Source organism: Pempheris klunzingeri, chromosome 5 (genome assembly GCF_042242105.1).
Source record: "Pempheris klunzingeri isolate RE-2024b chromosome 5, fPemKlu1.hap1, whole genome shotgun sequence".
In the NCBI taxonomy this organism is placed as follows: Eukaryota; Metazoa; Chordata; class Actinopteri; order Acropomatiformes; family Pempheridae; genus Pempheris; species Pempheris klunzingeri.
The window spans coordinates 20,022,822-20,047,394 of NC_092016.1; the positions used below are offsets into that span (position 1 = coordinate 20,022,822).

The 24,573-nt window shown below is 43.9% G+C and overlaps 1 protein-coding gene across 2 annotated transcripts in view; it reads left to right on the forward strand.

The window, feature by feature from the left end:
* Window positions 1-13,782: 13,782 nt before the first annotated feature.
* The window catches only part of hipk2 (homeodomain interacting protein kinase 2), a 65,393-nt gene continuing 54,602 nt past the window's right edge, over window positions 13,783-24,573 (forward strand). For both annotated transcript variants that reach the window (XM_070831053.1, XM_070831054.1), the window contains exon 1: window positions 13,783-13,916. In XM_070831053.1, coding sequence (XP_070687154.1) covers window positions 13,898-13,916 — 19 coding nt within the window. In that variant the 5' untranslated portion in view covers window positions 13,783-13,897. The remainder of the gene's footprint in view (window positions 13,917-24,573) is intronic.

Here is a 24,573-nt window from a genome sequence, read left to right on the forward strand (position 1 = left end):
AGAGCTGTCTTCATTACAGAGACATGTTCTTACAGCATGCTTATGTGCACAAGTGTTCGTGTGTGTGAATGTGTGCTCTCAATGGGGGGGGGGAAGTTATCTCCGACTATAGCTCATACTGTAGTTCTACATGTCTGCTGTTCCTCTGTGTCACATCATTGGCCATCTAGTGCAATCAATCAACAGAGCCCATTGTGCCTCACAAAAAGCCAATGAGCTGCATCAATAACTGAGCCTGCACTCCCCACCCATGAATATTCCCCTAATGAAACAATCTCTTACCGCAACACAGGCCTGGAAGTCAGAGACAAAAAAAATGGAAGCGGCTGTATGGCGACAGGAATGTATGCGCTTTGTCTTTTTCTGTCTCTCAAATATGTACAATTACAATGAGGATCACACAGTGGAGAGAGACAAAAAGGCAAAAGACATGCGCACATTGATCAATGTGCTGCTTTTTGTCCCTTTGCATGTAAACTAACAGCGTTAAACAAAGGGGCACTAGCTGACTGTAACCCATTCATTCTAATACCCATCCCCCAAAGATGCAACAAGAGAAAGCAATGGGAAGAAATAATGGCCACATTCACTTCTTCAAAGCATCACACATGGAAGAATCATAGTAATGTCCTCCCTCAAGCAGCCTTCATTTCCATTAAGACAACATATCACTCCCCAGTCCCTATTAACCTGGGGACCCGGGCCATCCTGAGCTTGCACTAGCTGGAATGCTTTGCGCTGAAAACAGTGTTCATCACTTGGCCTCCCACTACTGCCATTAACTCTGTGCTAAGACCATTATTTAAACACTGAAAGCCGAGCGAGTAATTTGGAGCAACGCAGTGCCAGCTCTAACGTCTATTCTATAGCCGCAGCTGCAGCGTGTAGTCTGGAATCTGTCGAGGGGCCAGTAAGTGACGCTCCATTGAGCCTCCACAAACAACACAAGACAGAAATGAACCAGTGAGGCAGGAGAAAAGTGGGGATGTTTTTGCTCTAAAAGAAAGAAGACGGATGACAAAGCATAGAAGAGAGGGAGGAGAGGACAGAGAAAGAGACAATACAAAAGAGAAAGAAAAGGAAAAATGGGATAGAATAGAGAGAGGATGTGCTTATGAATTCTCAAACCATATGTTAGACACAAGCAGCAGGTAGGCCAGCATGCCATCCACCAGGTATACTGTGAGACAACAGAGAGACATGTCATACCTATAGCAACACTAAAGATGCACGTGACCCTTCATCCACAGCTTTTCCACTCACTGTGAGCCACATGGACCCCCCCCCCCCCCCCCCCCTACCTGTGCCATGTCTTATGCTCTTGCCCACAAGCACAAGCACGCACACAAACACAGCACTGTGCATCACCTCCCCACAGAGCACATCAACCAACTCAACAACAACAGCGATATTTACAGCCAGGCCGCCCCCTGGGAGGCCTGGTTTCTTGTCACAAAGCTGGCCCTCTCAGCACATACAGTACTGTAGGTGACTTCAACGATCGCTGCCAGTCGACGAGAGAGGACAGCTATTCTAGACTCTGTCAGGAAGCGTGATGCTGGTGTGAATCCCTGCATGCGAGGCACTTCAATCCTCGAGAAACAATAACAGAGGCCCGGCCTTTGACGTCAGTGTGGTCGTAAAGGCAGAGACGAGGGTAGAGATTAAGAGGAGCTCTCTGAGGGGGGGCAGACCTTCTTCCTGTTGCTAGGAGGCGCTGAGTGTCTCATCTTTTGATGTCTGAATGTCTGTAAAAAAAAAAGAGAAATATTTAAAGAGAGGAGCAGACAAAGACAGAAATAGAGTGAACTGATAATGGGCTGTCAGGTCAGATCGCTCTTTACAGGTTCACTTTTCCAGGACCTACTGCTCATTCTGCCGTATCAGGAGTGACTGTTGATGCAAGTCACAATCTATCCACACCAGTATGGCAAATCTTTATATTTGTACTGCTAGAAAATGGAGAATGCCTTAAATTACAGCTGGCAATGTACAATGTAATTCTTCCACATTTACAATGCAAATGATCTTTTCTAAAATATTATCAATGGCATCAGTGGAATCAACATTATCAGTGGTATCAGCATTTATGTGCATTTCAGTAGACAGTAAACTGAAAATGTCAAAAGCAGTGGATGTGCTTCAACCCCGACTATACTGGAAGGGAATCTTTTTCCTTGACGGAAGCAGATTGACTGTTCTGATGGTCGATGACTGATCATGTTTCCTCATGCTATTTGCTTATCAAGGAAATAGGAAATTGTGACTGTGATGTGATTAGATGCAGCGCGAGTCATCCAATGAGCACAATTAAACAATAAGCACTCACCAGGCCAACCTATGACAACACGTCAGGCCGCTCATGGAGAGTGGAAGGTCAAAGGGACTGCCTAGTCAGCACACCTGTCTAATGTCCGCTATCAAGATGATCCACATGTGTGTCTTTCTTTGTGTGCGTGAGGGTGTGTGAAGGGTGGAAGCAGCAGTTTGCTTTATGATGCGCGCAGTCTTTTGACACCTTAGCAGAAGCTGCTGACTCCCTTGTCAGGGCTTCACCCGTAGTGAGCAAAGAGAAATCCTGATTATTACAGGGGCTTTATAGGCTAGCAGCTCCTCCTCTTTAGCACACTCACTGAACAAACAGATGCACGCAGGGGCGACAGTAGTATTTTACACATGAAGTGGGCAGACTTGGTGCCAAGAAATTTCTTTACAGCTTTACAAGATTATCTCATCTAATTCGACTTTCAAATGTGTTTTGAAACAAGATAAAAATAGGTGCTATTATGCCGTAAGCTTAGAATAACTAACATGTAGGCGTCTGGTCTCTTCATAACCGTGGTTTGAAACAATACTGCAAATGCAAAGAAAAGGGAATAATTACAGGAAGTGCTCAAGGTTTCCCTATTATTCTGAAAAAGAATCCTTTATTATCATCCCACTGATTGTATGAGGCCTGCTATAAAACAGAACGCTGAATGTGCGTCTCGGCTATGCTGTAGGAACCAGCTGTCTCCTACAATTACTGCTCTGCATTAGTGATTTATGTTCAACGGCAACTTTCAGTGCCATTGCAGAAACTACTGTGAAGGTTGCTTGCCTTTGGCACTGCGGGCCCATCCAGTCGCATTATTATTATTATTTAATCATGTATTTTAACTGAACCTTAACAAGTGGTTTAGTAGCCTACTTTTTTCTGCCATGCAGGGAAACTCTGGTCTCCCCAAAACACATTTTGCTAAAATTATGTTATAATTGATTCATAGGAGATAAAGCTGACTGATGATCTCTGGTCTTTCTGTTGGCAGCAGACCAAAAAGTTAAGTGTGATTTAAGGAAATTTATAGGAGAGCAATTCAAATTGAATGTAAAATGGCTGTCAATCAGCAAATTTCATTATGTTGCAAATATGAAACAGGATTCCTATGTTCATAACACTTTTTCATAACTTTTTATTGGTAGGTGATGATACACCAAAGTTGCTGGTATTTAGTATCACCTCTTTACACATGGAGATAAGTGTCAGCCACGACATGTGGAGGTTTACGTAGGCCTGTGGGTGAGTGGCACTTCCTTATTGTGACTGGACAGCGATTCATATTTGAATCACATTGCAAAAAACGTGGGCAATCTGCTTTATATTTCGGTAAAGGTGATTGGTCGTACCTCCTGCTCCCTCTTGTCAATGCCATTTTTGGCACATGTGTGCACACGCACAGATGCACACACACACACACACAGACTTCCCCTAACAAACTGCTTTACCCATCAATGAAACACTCCTGCAGACACGTGAACAACAAAATCGTGCAACTGCTCACGTCTGCAATCAGTCGATTCAGATTTGCAGGGAATATCTCTGCACTAGCCCGCTGCTGATTTCAATAAGTAACTCAGCTGTGATTTATAGACTTAATCCCCCACAGGCCGCTGGTACAGCCAGCTCTAATGAAACACGATGGTTTGGATGTGATCTGAAGAGTCCAGATAGCTGTGACATGTGGAAAAGAACATATGGATCACTGAGCTCCTCTCCAGCATTCCTGAACAATCTGGACAGGACATTGAGCATTTTATCACCACCAAGGACTCGGCAGTTACACTGTGGAGAGGCATCCAGCTGCTTGTTCCCAGCCGGATAAGTATCCTATCTGTCCTCTGGAAAAACAGGAAAAGACCTCTTGTGCATTGCTACCGTGAAGTCATGTTTTGTAACTTAAACTTAATCATAGTTGTACACATATGTTATATATCATATAGTTTGCAGCAGATTAAAAAAAAATCTAGTTTAAACTCAAGAAACTCTGGTGGTTCGTTCTGCCAAAACTCATGACTGCAGTGAATCTCATTGACACTTTTTAATAACCCTGATGATAATTAATGTAGCTCATTCACTCAAAAAAAAAAAGCATAAACGTTGTCTTTCTAACCCATGAATCACTCTGCCCATGAACAAAAAAAAAAAAGACATCTGGATTAGCAAAACAGTTTAAAAATCACTTCATCATTTGAGAATATGTCATCAGTTCCACTTGCAACCTTGGGACTCTGAATGGACCCTGCTTTAGTTACACAGCATACTGCAGAGCTTAAGTGATTAGCTACCATTAGAGCATTTATGGGAGAAAACAGGAGAGAAGAGGGATTACACTGGTAGCCACTGTGCCACAGGGTATTGTATTTCAGACAACATTCATCATGCTATCAGCTTCCTTATTATGAGGACTCAGCGGGAAGACGCATGTGGCATGCTGGCCAAACCATACACTGCCCTGAGCGGTAAAAGCTGTACCTCCGTTTTTTATTTCCAGAGCAACAAATGCCTCTCTCTCTCAGTAAAACAGGATATGTAGTTTTATGTGAGGTTATCTGGGGCACAGCGAACTGCTACTTTCTAGCAAGTACTGCAAGCAGGGCTTTGTGCTGGGGAGCAGTGAACAGTCGCAGAGAAATATGATTTAGAAGGTTTTACATCCCTATTTTTACAATTTCATTCGTCAGCATTCAACACATGTGGTTAGGCTTCAAGAATCACAAATCACAAAGCCATTATGTTGAGGAAGAAAACCCAGTCATTTTTCTGCAGACTCCAGCAGGTGTCACTCTAACCTGTGATCTCCGACACAGACGCAAGTGCTGAAGCCACCAGCCAAACCTGGCTGGGACCGTGCAGGGTTGCAAGGGGTGGGGTCAGTCAATCAGTCATTCAGTCATTGCCCTGCCTTCACCACGGGCGAGTTCACCGGGGGTTCAACCCTGCCCAGCAGAGGAGTGTGAAACCCAGTCTGCCTGCCACACTCTGGAACACACTGCTGAACCCACGCCCCCAGGGGGAGGAAATGTTTTCTCCTCGCTGCTCAAAAATGCCCCTACCCCTGTGTTTGGGTGTGTGTGCTAAACTGCCTTAGCTGAGCATTTAAACCACTTTGAGATAACGATCATTAATGGTCTTTGACTTTGGCGTGTAGGCCGTGAGAGCATTCATCTCAAGGAAATGGAAGAGGAGAGGCATTCTTTCTGCAAAAACGAGGAAAGCTCTTTGATTTCCCAGAGCATGCACGACTTGTGCTGCTCAGTATGTCAGACAGGGAAGAGACGGTGGTGCACAGGCCTATAGCACTTCAGAATCCACTGACAGGCTGTGTTTCAAGGACACAACCTTTAGTTTGTTTTGCTGAGGAGAGAAGTTGAAAGGGTGGGCGTAATTCTCTATTTGTCTCTGGACTTAGACTTCCCCGAACCCTGTCATTTCTAATCTTAGGGGCACAGCTGCTTTGATATACAGCTGTTTCATACAGTGTAAGCTCATATGGACATCTTCAGAGGTCCATATCATGTAAATCTTCATTTATATTGATAGCAGGTTTCATAACTATCAACAGCAGCTGCAGCTTCACAAACAGACAGGAATTTACATGTTCTGGACAGTTTCTGTTTCCCTCTCTGTGCACGTGTATGTGTGCCTGTGCATGTGTGCTAACTAGCCCATGTGTGTACATGGGCATATGTTATAATACTGTGAAAAGGGAATAAATAACTAAATAAATAAAAAAATAAAGACCAGCACTTTCACGAGTGGAAGTTGGCTCAAGAGCACTTACACTGTACATAGCTTCTTGCCAGCTGAAGGAAAGTGCTACATCTTAAGTGGTTAATGTTCATCCCACAATAGAGGAGCGGAAACCTGGTGTGTATCTTCAAGGTACACCATACACGGTAGGCTCTCTGCTTGCAAATAAGGTTTGTTGTGGCACGAAGTGGTCCTCAGAGACAAAGAAGGGGCATAGGAGGGGCTGCATTCGCTCTGTCCCTTTTTTCAGTTGGGTGATCAATCGTGCAAGGCTGAGTTACATGCTAATTCTGGTTAATGCGTATAGAAACCTAGTTAACTTTGTAAAGACATTTCTCAGATGCGGTGGCGTTAGTTTTGGTCAGTAGATACTGATTACACTAAGACTTAAAGCCTCTGAATTCCCCTTGAAGGCTTTGCGTGACATTTCAAACCCCTACTGGAATGAAGGTTCGATTTCAGTGGTCAAAGCCAGATAAGTAAAATGGGGTTAAACAGACACACAGTATCCACAATAAACGTATATCTGCAGTGGGATAGAAGCCCATGAGCGGCACATATGGCATGTCCCTATGCGTTGTCTGCACTTTTTGCTGGATTTGAGTTTAACATGATAGACAGAGGCTGGATAGTGAGATGATGATTGAGTGGCACGTTGCCTGTTCTTTGGGTCCCATCTCACAGCTGACAGATGAGCTGTTCCCTCTAAGTTATAACTATATGGCTTCAAAGGATGAATTTTAAGTATAGTATACTATTTTGGACCACAAATGTGTAAGACTTGAGTGGGACAGATGAAAAAAGAAGATTTCCAAACACGAGTCAAGCTTCAAAAACACTGGATTCTACAATTCCCGTAATGCAACTCGACCACATCTTTCAGTGACCCTGATGACTTCATCTGGGTTATTTTCTAAGACAATAAAAAGCTCCTGCCAGGATCACAGAGGACATGACACTGTAAATACTGTCACAGTCTGAGTAGTGCTCCCCATGATGACTAAACTGACCTTGTGTACAATCAGTGGAATGCCCCACCAGTTCTTTACAATTCAACCAGTGAACATTCGCTCATTTGATAATCTATTAGATGTTGTATATGCTTTGGTTTACAATAATATGTCTGCGACTAACACAGGCAAACAGAGAGTAGTTGTTGATTTCCACTGTGATGCTTGGGTTACATCATTGAGTGCAACTTCCACTTATGTCCATAACATTATTCATGTTGTGCAATATGTACTCAGTAGAAAAAGACATGACCCCTTCACTGCAGCTCTGTATGTGTAGGAAGTTTTATTGTTGCACAATTTGTGTGTACAGGAAATATGTGTACCTAATTGTAAACAAGCTTTTTTTGGTGGTCAGCACTGGTCTTTGATAGCCATGTTCTGGCAACGTTTTGGTCAAGCTAGTGACCCATCAAACCACCGAGAGCACACTTAGGCATGCCAACTGACCACCCTCACCATCACCTGGCTGTGGAGCTGCACCATTTGGACGAGCTATTTTCGTCTGGTCTGCCAGCGTCCGCAATCTGATTTATCACCTTACCTTAAAAAGCACCTGACACACAGCGCCCATTAAAATCCAGCTCAGACCTTTAGCTCGTCTTGGCTGGTTTGTGTCCGCGAGCTCAAGGCTGAACATATTTGCTCACCGGTAGGAAGCTCCAGAAAGATGAGGAAGCGTTTGATAGACACTGACAATCCACTGGCCTCGACAAGGAATGCATTTAGAAATAAATGACTGACTTTTGAAACTTTTGAAAGATGCACACCATGGACACCTGATGAAGGCTCCTAGGGAGAAAGAAGCAGGAGGCAGAAGAAGAAAATGACTGTGAACATAGATCTGAGTGACACTTCATAGAACTGCACCTGAAACATAAAGAAAGGAAAACAGGATATAAAGAGAAGAAATCATATGAAGAAACATGAGAGCTGTTTGTACATGATGTGTCAACGTTTTGAAGGATGACTTTGTAATGATTGTGTGATGACTGATTGTAGTTTTTTAATGCATGAGTCACAGCGAGTACTTTAGCTAATAAGCAACCTCTTACTACTTGAAACGAAGACAGTAAATGCTACTTTCTTCTCATGTGGGCTACATCTCTGGACCACGCTACAAGGACTTGATTGGTCTCATGCAGATTAGTTGGTTGGTTTCCAAGGCAACCTGTCAATTATTTGTCCCGGCAGCTTTGTCTGGGGCCTGGTAGAGCTCTCACCCTTCCCCTCCACTGTGACCCAGGAGGCCACGTCCGTCCTGTCCTCAGTAACACTGTGTCAATGATAAACCTCTCAGGAACATTCAAAGACCATCGCGGGCTGAGCAGCGACAAGAATGTGCAGGCAGGAGACACGAGACAGGACGTTGCAACACAAAAAGAACATTTTGAGAAATATTATTGCTGAACACTCAAAAATACATTTGAAAAAGGAGAAAGGAAGAGAAGCTATGCAGTGCGCTCTAGATTTTTATAAGGCAACACAAAATGCTTGATTGTTGAGCTGCTTGCATTGGTGCGTGTGAAGCATACGGGATAATCATTTACAGCTTTGGGTTGTAATTTATGCGGCTTGTTTGTTGTCAAAGAAACACCGCTGCTCAATCAAAGAGGTAGTCAGAGCCAAAATAATTGTCAGACGAAACTTAGTTCTGTTTACTCTGCTGAGATGCCTGGTAAACCACCAGCTCTCACAGGCAGGAAAAACATCACACTCATACACACCAATAAAAACCACAGAACAGCACAAACGAAAACACAACCTTTGTGTGTCATTCATATAACTATATAGATAGGCCTGTTTTTACTGTCAGCGTTTTATTTCCTTTTTTTAAAGATGTTTCCTCATGAGCCTCTGTTGGGTGTTATAAGATAAATAGATGGTTTAATGAGCGCTCCGGCGTATAAGTGGGTGCCTCTCACTGAGTTAATTATGAAGCTTAATTGTCATTGAGAGGAAATTCATCAAAGTAATCAAATCTTGCATCGCTAAAGCTGAAACATGTTTATGACCACTGCAACACAACTTCTTAGACAACAGTTACCATGGAACAGTACGAGGACGATAACATGCAGATATCAGTTCATGTTTTTTAAAGTTGTCATGTTTGGCCTCTGGTGTTTGTGTATCTTACTTTAGATATTCATGCATGCAATTTTCAGATTACATGTTTGGTTGTGTCACTGCCCCAAACAGGAACTCACTAGGTTGTTATTCAGGCATGTTTTTTTTTTTCCCCTCAAGCAAATCTAATGCCATAATCTAATCGGGTAAAAGTGATTTTCCCATGGAAATGTCAATCTAAAAGTCAACGACGTCATCCATGTCGGTGAACCAAGAGATTCTAATAAGTGTGAGGTAATGCTCGGACCCGTGAGACTGAACAGTGGGAGTACAACAGTTTGGGGTCTGAATGAGCACAGAGGCTATTTCAGTGCTACATAAGAGGTCAGAGGTCAGTAGCAAATGAGCGTGTTTTCCACTGGCACAAGAGGGCCAGGAGGAAAACAGAAGAGACGCGTCAAGGTTCCTCGACTTCCCTTAAAATACCGTTTCAAAGGAGCACATGTGCAGCCCAAATGAATATAATGAGAGATGGAAAGAGGTATTTATTTATATAGGACCACCTACGCAACTCAGTTTCACATAAAAGTTACACGTGAACGAGTCTGAGGCAATACAAGATAATGAAAGAGTGGTGGGCAACAATATATGAGGCACAAGTAAAGGCAATTGCTGTGTAATAATAGAGTCGAAATATTTGTTTTCATACTCGTTTGAAGTCTCACAAAAGTTCAGGCAGTAGTGTTTTTTGTGTGTGTGCCCTAGACACAACCACACTCACACCAGTCTTCAACTCCCGTTTGACTCAAATGTGTGTGTCCTCTAACTCTAACAGGACAGAGTGCAGGCTCCACTCTGTCCTGAGTCAACACAAACATCGGCATCCAATACTAAATGGAGCTCACAGGCGAGTAAATACACTCTGCAAGTCTCTGTAATTACAGTGGCTTTAATTCTATCTGCTGCATATGTTCCATATTTTTCATGCTTAATGACAGTTTATGTTCTTTACTCACCCAGAGAGAGTGGCATCATATATCAGAGACTGGAAACAAACCCTACAAGGGGGCTCTTGTTGCAGGTGATCTGGCAGGACATGCGTGACCAAAAACAGTAAATGGGAAAATGAAAAAGAAGGTGATAAGAAGGCGCTTTTTTTTTTTCCCACTCATCTTGCTTTGATAATTGATGCCTACATGCTGCCCACACTTATATGTGTATATATGTTCAGTTACTCAATTAAAACCCTTGAGACGACTGTATAAAATATGAAACGTATTTGCCACGGGCCCCAGTGCAAATGTTTTTGTGAAATGTTTCCCTTTCAATGTGCATTGAAAATGTAACTCGAAAAGTTTGTTATGGTCGAGATTTGATCGAGGACTTAAGGAAATAAGTTCTGGATGCAGGCAAGTGACAGTTGGTCTCAAACTACGTTATGTGTGCTACGGCTGAAGAACCAGTTAGTGTTAATAGGGTCCCTTGAGGCCTGGGGCCATATCATAGTTGCACATCCTGCATAACTGAAACATGTCTGTGTCTTTTTCCCTAAAATGAAATGAGTAACTTTTTAAAACCCCACATTTTCAGTATCAGTCTTGTTATCCGTCTCTCTTGTTATTCTCTGGCTACCTTGACAGCCGACCTCCCGTCGCTTATCAATTATCAAAGCTTATTTATTGTTTAGAAGGCGATATCCACATGCACCACATCCGCCGATGTCTTATCGTCCCTCACTGGGATTTGCAGCTGAGGCTTGTGAGTCATAATTGTCCTCCATGATGAACTTGGAGATGCAGTAATCCAAATGTAATTGCCCCGGACCATCTGTCTGTCTGTCACTCCGTTCATTCATCATCTGTTCGTGTGTCACGCAATGTCTTCAACACTCCTGACTGGATTTGAATAAAACCTCAATGCACAATTATTGTGTTTGGACATCACTGACATCACAGTGTTGCACGATGGCAGCATTTTAAAGTTAAAAACGTTGTTTTTGAGCTAGAGGTGCAGTCGTCCATTTAGAAGAGCAACACAAGCAGTCAGACAGAGTTTATAGCTAAAAATTCCCAGCTTTACGTAAAACATTTCTTGGGAAGTGAAATTGAACTTTTAAGTAATTTCCCAAACCATTGGGAAATGCCTTTTGCAGAGCTGCATCCTGGTTCACCTTTGGCTTAGTGTGTACTTTCATAGCTGAGAGTGACCACAGCTCAAATACAGTGAATGATTATGATGAATAAGTGTGTTCACATTTCCACGTAAACTGAGTATAATTAATCTAGTGAGTACAATTTTATCAATATGAATGAAGGGTAAATTAAAACCACGGCTCAATTAAAAAATGGATTTAATTGATTGGATTTTAGGAAACATAGAAGAAGAGGGGAAGGGTGTGTCTCACTCCTCCATTTGACCAGTGTTATCATTTTTGACTGTACAGCAGAACACGGCTACAACATTTATTTGGTCATACACAATAGATCACATGTTTCTAGTCAGATTAACAGGAAACAGGAGGAGGATTTGTATCATTTCTCTATTTCAGGGTTGGTTGTCCTTGTGTGACAGACTGACACCTGCTCATTTCCTGCTGTAAAGCCAACAATTGAGAGACATTAAGTTGGTAATTTTCTTCTTTTTTTTAAAAAAATATTATTATTATTTATGTATTTTTGCCTTAATGCAGCCCTGCACAACCTGTTGGTCTGTTTAGGCTAAAACATCCTTGCAACTACAAAAACAATATGTGGCCAGATACATACTATATTAAGACAATGTACTATAGCATAAGACAGGGTGGGAATAATTAAGGGCCTAAACATGTGGTTGGGGTGCTTTTTTAAAAAAAAAAAAAGTATTTGTAAAGTATACTATTCTACAGATTGTTTCAGTGTTGTTGTGTTTTGCATACTCTGTACTTGTAGTATTGAGAGGCTCACCGCAACACACAGCAGGTCCCTTTAGGAACATTGTAGTGATTTTTGTTGAGGAATTAGCATGAATAAACAATGCACTGCTGATGGGAGAACTGCCTTACTGTGCGTTTCAATGCTAAACAAACACCCAGTGGGCCTCTCAGACCTCCTTTTATGCCTGTCCTGCAGTTAGGCCACATCACCACATGGACATGCAGTGGTCAGCTCTATATGATGCGTGTGCAGGCTGCAGGCCCTGTGACATACTTCAAATGAATGAGTAATTGCGTAACTCATTACAAAGCTGCATGGCTTGGGACATGCACAGTATGTGCTGAGGCCAGATCATCACTGATGGGGATTTCACAGTGACACAATGGAATTAATTTTCATGCTACTTTATGTTTTTGGCCTCCTATGGAGACCTGCACTGCTTTCAATGTGATGTTCAGGTTGGCGTACTTTAGGAGGCTATAGGGTGAGATTGCTCTGCTCTAATGCACTGCCACATTAACAACCGCCCACATGTCTAAATCGACATTTTTAATTTAGAGGTTTGATGCGCATGTTGCTGTGAGTGCATTTAAGGGTCGCTGGTAAATGACAGATTACGCACATTTGTGTGAGCCTATGTAATCCGATTCCGCTCCAGTTCATTCTGTGCAAATCTCATGTCGTCATACTGTAGACCTACAGTAGGAGCGCTTCAGCCTCACGCAGGCGCGACCAAACGACCGCAGAGCCATCCGACCATGATGCACTTTGCACGGCCGTGAGTGATGTCAACAGCTGCTGGACCACAGCCACATCACGTCCAGATCATGTGACATTAATTAGCCCGAGTCACGTGATTTCTATACATATAATTTTTTTTCTAAAATATTATTATTATTATTATTATTATTGTTGTTGTTGTTGTCACTAGTAGTAGTAATAGTAGTAATCAGGTACACTTTCAACACAAAATATAAGCAATAATATATATTGCATATAATCAATACACAGTCCACAATAAAAAAAAAAAAAAAAGGAGCTGTAAGAAACTTATAAACTTATATTTCATTCTCAAAATAAATAAACAACTTGCTTGACAAGTAGTAGTGGTGGGCTGGTAAGGCCTCGTAGTACTATAAATACACTACCCCTGCGCTTATTGTGTATTTTTATTTTAATCTAATATTGTTTTATTTTATTTGAATATTCAATTTCCCCTTTCTGCACTGTGTTTTAAATGTTGTCCTGACGCATTTCTTCATACACTGAACCTGTGTTTAAAATGTGTCCCCAGAAATAAACTTGCCCATCTCTACAATGGCTGATGTCCCCTTTGCCTTTTTACAGAAGGTAGTCCGACCATATATTTATTATCTGTGTGATTCTCCTACGAGCTCCTCTCGGTGTTTGTTTTTGGACTCCGATGCGTCTCCTCGTTGCCTCCATCGACTCGCTCGTCGCTCGACTCTCTCACTGTACACCAAACTCGCTGCGCTCTGACCACTGCAACTTTTGCAGACTCCTCACTCCACAGACATGTCGCACAATAGCTGAAGTAAACCGGTCACCGAGGCTCATCATCCGAGCCTGCAGAAACACACCGCAGGTGGGATTTGGACTGCACGGCCTCTCCTCCGGCGCTCCCCCCGCATCGGACCCCACGTTTGAAAACGCCTGGATATGAATTATGAGCATTTTCCTCACTAATGAACTGGGCCAGTAATGCAGGAGACCGAGGCGACTCTCTCATCAGTGTTTCAAGATGGCAGATTTTCATTGAGTTTTGAACAGAAATCTCGCTTTATTTTTTGCCATGAATAACAGAAATCCTTGCACCGATGGCCCCTGTATACGAAGGTAAGAGGGTTTAGAGAATGTGCTGTGTTTTCCCCCTGCGCGGGGCTCAGTCACTGAGCCTACTGTATCAATTGTGATACCATTGAATTGCGGCTGATACGGAGGGAGAGATGCGTTGCACCCTCTCCTCTTTCAGTCAGAGCCATTAAACATATATTTACATTATATTTTCCAAATCTCCCACAAGTGGGCTGTCAGATCCCCTGCAGCTGTGCGCATCAGTGCTTTTGGTCCCACTTGAAGAATATTAGTAAATACTAGTGTGCCAGTCGGAGCTGTTCCCCCGTTAAAATCGCGCTGATGAGGCTGCAAACCTCCCCAGAATAAGGTCAAAGACGTGTGTGTTTAACGTACAGTGGTGTGTGTGCATGTGTCCACACACCTGGGGGGATGTTGTCTCCTTGTCCTCGTGTTTGCTCCCTTTATAGACATTCTAACGTTAGCTGTGCTTAAAGAAGCGGAGGGAGTGAAAGAAGGTCGGAGACCGATCGGTCCGAGTCTCGCCTCTGATCACTCTCGTTCCTCCTCTCGTCGCTTCCCAATATTTCACACCGAGCTTCGAACTGACAGACTTCGGCTGTTTCGATGCGTTCATCTCAATGTTTTTAATCTTTCTTCCGGAAACCAAATGCAAATGCAAAGGCTTAAAAATGCAGCATGCTCGGTATCGCTGCAGCATCGTAGCTGTGACCAAGCCAGTGGAGAGAATGCAACCCCTCTAAATTGTTTGCTGTCATGCAGGTTTTTTTTATTTATTTATTTATTTATTTATCTATTTAATGATTGTTCCGAGAGAGTAATTCACACACATAAACAACGCGTCTTCTTTGCAATGTCGTTGCAAGGTGGGTTATAAATGTATAACAATGCAAGCGGCCCATTATAATCCGTGCATGCTCGGTGGTCTGTGCATGGTCCAACTGCAACTACACAAATACAACCAACAGATTAAATACTGTGATAAAACTGGAGCGTTACTATTATGGCCATGCATGCAGGTTTAGGTTAGGTTTTCATGTGATTCGGCTGTAGTAGTGTATCATTCAGAAGTAGTCCACTGTAGCCTGCAGAGATGCTTATTTGCCATACAACAGGACCTCCATCAGTGTTTAGAAAGGAAACAGGGGTTTGCAGTTGATCAGAAGCTGAGCAAACTGAATAGTAGCACAAAGCAAATCATGACCCTCAGTGTTTCCAATATTTATTTTTGAGCAGCCTCATGTTTAATATCTTTGTGACTACTCTATAGTCCCTCTGCTGGTGTTCAAGGGAACTCATTTTCTTCTCAAAAGCACCATTGCGAAAAGGAATAATTGAAAAAGTGATACTTTAACACATTTTAAAGTGACATTATAGAAACACCCCGAGCACAAGCGGGTCCCAGCAGGAATATATAGGTTATAGTATAGAAGGTGCAGTATCATGAGCTACAATAAGGCTGCATCAAACTCCTCACTCAGTGCTGTTATGTCACTGTAGGAATATTGTAGTGATTTTTCATTAGGGGTGTTGAGGCTTAGAGGCATAGCCTGAGACTACGGCGTTTCAACATGAAAAGGAAAGTTGAAATGAGACTCCTATGCAAAAGGTAATTAGTGTAAATTACATTCCCCGGCTTTTCCCTTCACCACAGAGAGGAGGAGAAGGGAAAGAGAAAGAGGCGGCAGGGGGAATTAATTACCTTGCCTGTCCTCCTCAGTGTTGGAGAGGGCTGTTATGTAGTGCAGTCATGGAAATGACCAAAGTCTCTGGTGAAAAATAGCTTTGGGAAGGGGGGAAGGGGGGAAGAGAGAGAGGGGGGGGGGGGGGGTGCCTACAGGGCAACTAATAACTTAAATCTATATGATTAACTACTTCTTTTGATAGTTTAATGTCAAGCTTGTTGAGGGAAAACATTTTACAGTAGACATTTGTGTTTTGTTTGCTGAACCCCATAATCATTTATCAGGAAGCATTTCTTAAACAAGGTTCAGATAGTGTTCATTATGCTTGTCTGCTTTTTCTTTTTTTTTTCTTTTTTTTTCACGTGTTTGCCTTTGGTCCTTCTTGGCCCAGACAGAAGGCCATCAGGCGGGCCCGCTGGCAGGCAGGGCAGTGGTCTGATCACCCTGGGAGCCTGGTCTCATAACCCGAACTGACACCTTGATGGATGTCTGATGAATGGAGCAGGTCCAGCAGCCTTCAGCTGTGGAAAAGCTAATATTCAGACACCGCCAAACCCTGCCTTCCCGCCTGCCCTCTTCCCTGGCTAGATATGGGTTTTGTGTTGTGCTGCGCTTGTGCGTGCATGTGCATAGGTCTCAATCTGTCTGTACACATGTGCCGTCCCCCATTTGTAGGGCAGGCCCACGAGAGGATTAGACAGCTGCAGAGCTGGGCACCAGGCAGGAAGGCAACTTCATTTGCAGATCTGCCCCTAACGGGTCAACCGGTATGAGTCCAGAGAGGATTCATTCATTCCTGCCTGGAAAAATGGACAGAGTATGACTCAGAGGCCGATGATGATGATGATGATGATGGTGGTGGTGACAGGCGCTGCACCATCACAGGCAGATTAATGTTTTATCTATCCACACGGCTATTATGTGTTAATGCGACTTTGAATTACCTTGTGGTTTCCAGGTATGGGGAATGCACCCTGCCCTTGCTGAGGGGACGTTACTCCTCTGAGAACAGACGGACAGAGAGAGACAGAATTTCTCAGAGAATGTCCTCAACTCCCTCCGTCTCCCTCCCTCTTCCCCTCATGCTTATTTGGAGCTGCTTGATTGATCTCTTCCTCACAGGCCACGACCCAGGCTTAGACTCCAAGGTTGCAGCTTTTTAAACTTTGATTAGAATTGCAGGAAGAACCCCGGGGGCCCTCGGAGGCCACGGCAGGGCCGCACCCCATGGCAGAGTGAGGGGAACCGAGGAGGGGTCTCTCTTCCTGACTGTTATGACAAGCAGGGTGGCGTGTTTAGCTCTTCACTGTCCACAGTGGAGAAAGGGAAAGGCCTGGGGAGGCAGGATAGCTAAACAGTTGGTAAGAGATGGGGTGATAGTTAAATAGCTCTCAGGAAAGAACAGTCATCGCTGTGCAAATCCTCTTAGGTGCCATTGTGAATGTTTATCCTGTTTTTCACTGAAACTCAGTGGCAGTTTTGATCTGTTTGTTGACCTCATGCATAACCTTATGACTTGTTTGGAAGGAGAAGAAGGAGTGATGAAAATGGATAAGCTGTCTTTACAAGTTTCGCTTTTGCATTATTCAAAGCTTCCTATCAGAAAAGGAAGCGAAATCCAGTGTTCGGGGATTCAATGCGCTATTGATTTGCTGAAGCATTTAGTAGAAGAAGCTGAGGCTTTAGAGGGAGATAAAATGTGAGTTCTGTGCGAGATGAGGTGTGCGTGTAGATCTCAGCTGAAGACGGGGGAATATGCGAGCTCTCTGATGTGCTAAAATAGTTCACAGGTGTGATCTGAAGGTTTTGGAAACAGATGGGGGGGTGGGTGGGAAGGGGAACGTCAGCCTTAGCTGAAATGACAGGTTAGTGGAGGCCAGTCTGACACAGGAGGCCCAGCCCTGAATATGAGCAGAATACCTCTGGCTATTTCAACAGGCTCAACTTTTCATATACTCTTTTCAGCAAATTTCTCTGGAGTAAAACTGCCTCCAGTATTCCAGCACATCGTTCCTCTGGCTCTGTTTTCACTTGGAGGAAATTCAGTTGAGATGCAAGGGGACTTTGCAATTCTCATTTTCTCCTCATTCAGTAAGCCTCCTGTTTTAGTGCTCCTGCCATATGTTTCAGACCTCTCTCGCGAAACGACTCTGAAAGCCGACCCCCGAGCTCCTTGAAGCGGGAGACCACATCAGTTGCTGACATTAGTTCATTTTTATCGAAGGGGAAGGGGGATGCTGGCTGGGATGGAGCCTCAACCCTGTCGACTGCTTACACAAGGCATTTCCGTGTTGGTTGTCATGCATGTGTGAAGACCCTTTCTTCCCCCCGCACTGTTGTTTCTCACTGTGTACGGTGTCAGCTTGTGTGGAACAGCTGCCTCTGGCTCTCCTCTCTCACAGTGTAACGTCTCCAGGCTCCGTTAAAGACGGAAACCAGTGTAACAAGCATTTTACAGTTAGTTTATTTACTGGCTTGTAACATAAAGTTGAGACCTTTTGTGAGGAAGTTGCAAAAATTTGTTATCTGCATTTAAATACTTGAAATCTATTCTTATGTGATGGAACAGAACACATCAGAGTACTTTTAATTGCCAGCATTAACACTTTAACACCCATAAGACATAGTATTTTAATGATTTAAACAAGTAATTTCTTCTCTAAATGAATTTGTAGTATTTTGGAAACAATTCTCTGGTTCGTGCTCTATTACCTAAAAATGTTCGCCTCTTGTATTTGAGGACGAGAGTGAGGGGAAAAAAGGGTAGATTAATGTCCATCTTAAATTTAAATCACATCTCCTGCTTAAGTAATATAGTAATGGCTCTGCAGCCAGGATGAGAGTAGCATCTGTGAAAAAGTACGATGCTGAGAGTATCTGCACCTTGTGACACATCCATTGCTTTGATCTGCCGTGAGAGCCGTGGTTCAGACAAAGGTTCACATTTTACTGCTCCTCAGCACAGCACAGAGAACGAGGCCTTTTGTTACCTTGGGTCTGTTAAGCGATAATTACACAGGGATTCCTACGGCATAATGGACACTTTATATGCCCAAGGTGTCAAATTGGGTTTTTTTTATTATATAGGTGAATCGTATTGCACAATGTAGCATGAGCACAATCTGCATTTTCAACGCATACCATATATTGCATGTTCACTTTGCAATCATCATTCGCCAATGACCACTCCAAATCCCACCCCCACCCACCCCGCGTTTCCCTGCCCCACCCCCACGTCTATCTCTTATCTGCCCTTCCATCCCGCTCTGTTTGTTGATAAGCCGAGAGGCCATTGGCCAGCACACATGGTGCCCATGTGACACTTCAGCAACAGCCTGATGGCCAGATTGGAAGCCCCCATGTATGTGTGTGTGTGTGTGTGTACATGTGTGTGTCTGCGTGTGTAATTGGAAGCTGGTCCGGGATGAGATTTAACTACTGAAGCTTTTTTGTTCGCCGTAATCATGACCCCCACCTGAAAGCCCCCAGACTCCCCCGTCGCTTCCCGCCTCACTCAGTCCCCCCCGGCTTGTCTTATTGCCATCACTAACCCCCCCCACTCACACACACACACACACCAAAACAAACCACGGGCTTGTTTTTGGTGCACATCGCCGCAGGTCTTAATCCTATTGTTGGTGATAATGCCACCCCCCCCCATACCAGTCCATTTGACATCGCACTCTCTGGAAGAGAGCTGCCACTGCTGGATCTATTTATCACTGGCACATTTGGACTTTCGACTTGACATGTCACATTGCACATGCACACGTGGAGCAAGCACAGAAGTTGAACAAAGACCTCAAATGTGGTGCAGAGACAACAGATGATGTAAGGTGCTTGAGCTGCATGATGAGGGCAACTACCACGCTCACAGCCACTTCATTTAAACAAAAGATCCTAACTGTCTCTTCATATTATATGAAGTGCGGGGTGAAAAATGGGTTGCAGTTTTTAATCAAGCCTTCCATAACCTCCACATTTTTCCTCCTGTTCCAAGGGAAAGACACATGGTGGGAGGGTGAGGAGGGTGAGGATGGTGAGGGAGAGGGGGAGGGGGAGTGTTGACATACAGTTATTGAAATGAGAAGAGAAGGACTGAATCACACAGTGAGATTAGGACTCTGAGGTTGGGGTTTTAGGGTATATGCACTTGTACTCATTGACACAGCTATGGGCCTTATCATGTGCGGTCAGCCAATGTGGACTAAGAGCCGCCACCAGCTCCATCACCACTACTGGCTTTGGCCCCTCTCGGTCATGGAAGGGAAGTGGAGCGATGGGTGGCTGCTGGCGGCCCCTTCACAGATGGCTGCAGGTACAGCGCTACGCTTGGCTGATAACCAAAGGACTTCAAAGCTCAGACGAGCACTCAAGCCCATTTCTGTCCAGAGCCAGGAGGCAAAAGGCACAGAAGAGAGAAAGGAGAGAGCAATAGTCAAGGACTGAGGTAGTCAAAAGAGTCAACAGGCATGGAAATTAGCAGCTTTAGCCCTTTCCTTTTCCCCCAACTTGCTTTTTGTGTAATTTCTGCACTCATATTTTCTCCCTCTTTGCATCCTGTGTGATTTTCATTATTGTATTACTATGAAAGCAGTCATATTGATACACCCCCATGCTAGCCAGAAATGGAAATAAGATGTGCAGGTCACTGTTACAGATAGGTGCCCCTCCCTTTAAAATTTTTTTTTTTTTTCCTAATTGAGTTCACATCAGGTATTCTCTTAGGAGTCCTGTATTCCCTGTTTCAGTACACTGTAAACTAACGAGATACAAAAGGAGCAGGAGGTGGAAATGACAAAATGTGCTGATAGGAATCTCTCAGAGGATTTAAGAAATATTGTTATGGGATGTAGTAGAATTGTCTCTATATCTCTTTAATATTCACATATTTAGAGAAAAGGATGTCTGCAAACCTGCTGAAGGCTGGAAACCAAGCTTTTATGAGCTTTTAAGGGATAATGTAGAAAGGGAGAGATGTTAAAAAGTCATTGATTCAATTAGACAATCCTGTGGCTCCTCTAATACCACTCCAGTACTCACATGAGAAAGCAGTGAATCTCCTAACTGTACGAAATGTTTCCTCACAGCATCTCTGAAGACATTTAGTAACATTCAGCTGCAGTGTAAGTGAATGATTATGGTTGTTTAATGGCAGTTGGAACCTTTTTTTTTTATCGAAAAATACAGGGTCTTTAGAGGGTTTTGACATGGTTTAGCCTTTACTATTCCTATTATCTTATACTGAAAGTTCTTCTGAAAGTGCCTTTTTTTTCTCTATTGCATTTTTGTAGATTTGTAGCTGAAGCACGTTTAGCCGTGACAAACTTTTGTGCTCACAGAAGAGAAACAATACTGACATTTATTGCTGAGAATGTTCCTCATACGCTCCTCGTGTAAGCACGGCCCATTATTATAAAGCTTATGTAAACTTAGCCAGAATTCAGGAAGAGCAATAGCAGTACCTGTTTATGTTTCTGGGCCCTAAAGTGTTTTGCAGCTTAAAAACACAGGCTGCGCACCTTTTAGATCCACTCCTCACTTCAAAGCCTCAGGCACATCGTGACCAGCCAGCAGCTCTGCCTGGCAGCCTTTTGAACTGACCCCTCCGTTCAGCATGAGAGACAGAGAGTGAGAGGGGGAATGGCAGAGAGATAAGGAGTGACAGAGATTGAAAAAGTAAGAAAATGGAGGGAGGGAGGCATTGGAGCTGAGGTGGAGAGATGAATACCCTCTTCTGGGGGCCCATGGGCCTCAGGGGCACTGCCTGAGGTCAGGGGTGCTTTGGAATGGTGGGGGGGTTGGGAGTTGGCTAAAGGGTGGGTGGGGGGGTCACTGGTCTAAGTGGGACTTTGGTGGTGTTGGGGGTCGTATATTTTACCCGTGGTCTCCTCTAACCTGTCTCCCTCTTACATGTGGCATCAGCACTGTCCGGTGAGGGGCCTGTCTCCACAGCCCCCCTGACAGAGCCCAGCAGCTGCTAGCACACACACACACACACACACACACACACACACACTCCATCACGTTTAGAGAAGCTGGCCCAGAAAAAGGCCAAAAGCTGACCTTTAGCTATGAGGACCTGTTCTCTTTCCTTCCCTGCTCTGGAGCGGCCCAGGCCAGGCAAGTTGTTTTTACCTCATTAGGCCGCTGTGAGACGGAGGCAGCGAGTGAGGAGCAGTTCTGCATTCATATGCATTAAACTTACAGACATTTGGGGATAAACATGGCAGCATTAAGTGGCATCCATCTCAGCAACATGGACCTCATTCAGACCCTTTCAACGGCCCAGACAAAAGAAATATCTCAGCTAAACTAACAGACTACCAGCATTTCTTTTATTCACAGTCAAGCATATTACAGTATGATAAATCATTATTTACTGGGTCCCCACAGCTCATCTTTTCCATCTGTTGAAATCCGTCTCAGCTGCCACTGAACTGGGAGTTTAGAGACAACTCAGACCACTGGAGCAAACCCAAACGGGCAAACTCTTACAGTAGATGGATCTTTTGTGTTTTCTGCTAAACAAAGTTTGGACACCTAACGGTTATGATCGTCAAACCTGCAGCTCCACTCTCCTTGTGAAGGTGTCTGCCTTTTATGCAAGCCTATTCAAATGTGTACTTCTCATTCACGGCCACTTGATATGTGGGTGTTCAACTGATGGTCAGACTAGCCGTTTCCTGCCTGTTTCTGTCTGCTATTTGTGACTGTGAGGACACTGTAAACATAATCGGCTGAAGTCATGATTTTCACGCTGAATCAGACGCAGAGGGCTGAGTTGGCTGGCCATATTTATTTCCTCAGCTGTGTGGCCAGAAAGACTCAACAGCCATGTTTACGACACACTGTCAGTTGGATTAAGGACACATATGCCTTGCTAAATTGGTATGTGAGCACATGTTTGTGTGTGTGCGCCATAATCTTTTAGAAGCTGTTTGAATATATAGCACGGTGGGCCCCTTTACTCATTCAGAAAGAGAGGAGGGACAGAATAAGACACGCTGAAGAAGGGGAGAGGGTTAAAAAGAAAACGACGATGAGAGATTAGGAGATTGAAACAATTTATTGAACGTGCATACGGATGAGTCATTTATGAAGGTATGAAAAGAAAGTATGAAGGCAAGAGTGCATGTTGAGGCATTTTAGAGGGAGAAAAAGGCATCTGTAGTTTAAATTAGTTTGATCTGTGGCCTTAATAGGCCGTGAGCAGCAGCTTCACACACCCCGCTGAAATATCACACACTCTTGTCGCCTGGGGAGGCATGTGCACCATCTCCAGCTTGTATTTGATAGCAGAGAGCATAGGGAGGTGGAGTATGCTCGAGGAGACAGGGGAGAAGAAGGCCGGCCGGCTGGCCGACCACATTTGGGGGGGGGGGGGTGGAGACAGGGTTGTAAAGAGTTCTGATGTGAGATGGCAAGTGACGACTGAAAAGCACCGGAGAGCTGAAAGAAACGATCAGACGTTAGTGGCCTCTTTCCAGCTGTCTATAAAACAAACAAGTAAAAAGATGTGAAATGTGTAAAGCATTTGCATTCAGGTATATGTTTTTCTAGCTGCTCATTCCTCTCTCTTTTTAAAAATAAGAAGCTAGACATCTGTATCAGTTTGCTGTTTTAATACAGCTGTGTTTTGGAAATACTGGAAGTGCTTTGCGATCGGTCCCCAAGTGCCTAGTCAGGTTGGACTGGTTCCTCTCTTGTTGGGGTTCATTGCAGGGTTTCGAAGGGGTGGGGCATTAGACTAATCCTTCTGGGTGTGTATGTATGTATAGGTGTGTGTGTGTGTGTGTGTGTGTGTGTGTGTGTGTGTGTGTTATGGGCTGGTGGTTTCATGCATGTTGTTACTACATAGCTTCAAACTTTGGCAAATAGTTAAGGAAGGCACCAACAGTCGTTAACTTGCACACACACTCACACACACACACTCACACACACTCTCCTGCTGACATGTGCATGCATGCATTCTGCACACATGCAGAGGGTTGTGCGTGCGGTGCTGGGTGCATCCTCGGCAGAGGTGGGCGTGTCGAGCAGGAAAAGCATTATTGCAGCTGTCTCTGTTGGATATTAATGCAGCAGCAGACTTTGACCCCTGAGTTCAGGAGCACACCCAAAACCAATTCTTAGCAGACTGTTCCATGGCACAGGACAGGACAGGGCAGGGTGGCAGGGTGGCAGGGTGGGGCAATGATGCCGTCTCCTCCAAACACTGTCCAAGGCAGTGCTCCCTCCAGCCGACAGCATTGCATGTGGCTGTCTCAGTCTCTGCCCTCAGCTTCACTCTCCCACTGTTTTACTTTCTCATTCTTACTTTGCACAACTGCACCAGTACTTTACTCACCTCAATTTGAGCTAATATTCCAAAAATGTCATAAAGAGTAAAGACAATAAACTCTTTAGGATGTGATGATCATATTAGTGTGACTAATATAACTCTGAACCTCGCACAATGAAATCTATTAGGCATCTTGTGCATAAATAACAATGAATCACATAAAATGCATTTTTCCCCAACATTTAAATTCTTTTGTTTTGTTTTTTTCTCTGTCAGTCGATTATTTTTGTCTTAGAACATAATTATATTTGTGTGTCCAGGAAGAGGTTAGACCCTTTAGAAATAAAATTAAAGTCTCCATCTCTGAAAGGTTCCTTTACAAACCTCATTGTACTCTGGGCCTTTTGCTGAGAAAACATCACGGTGAATGATGACTGAAATGTAGATAGCAAGCTGACAGGAACCTGGCTCCTTCTGTTTGTGTTTGCAGGCATGCTTGTCCCTTTGGCATCATTGTATTTCGTTTTGTGTTTGCATATCACTGGGCTTTGTCCTCCACTTACTGAAGCGCCATCTTGTCAAAACCTGGTGCGTTGCAATAGCAGCAAACAAGGCCGCCTTTCACATCCACACTAAAACCTCATACTTTGTCAGTAGATTATAGCACAACACAGTCGGCATGCAAAAAAAAAAAAAAAATCCATACTGT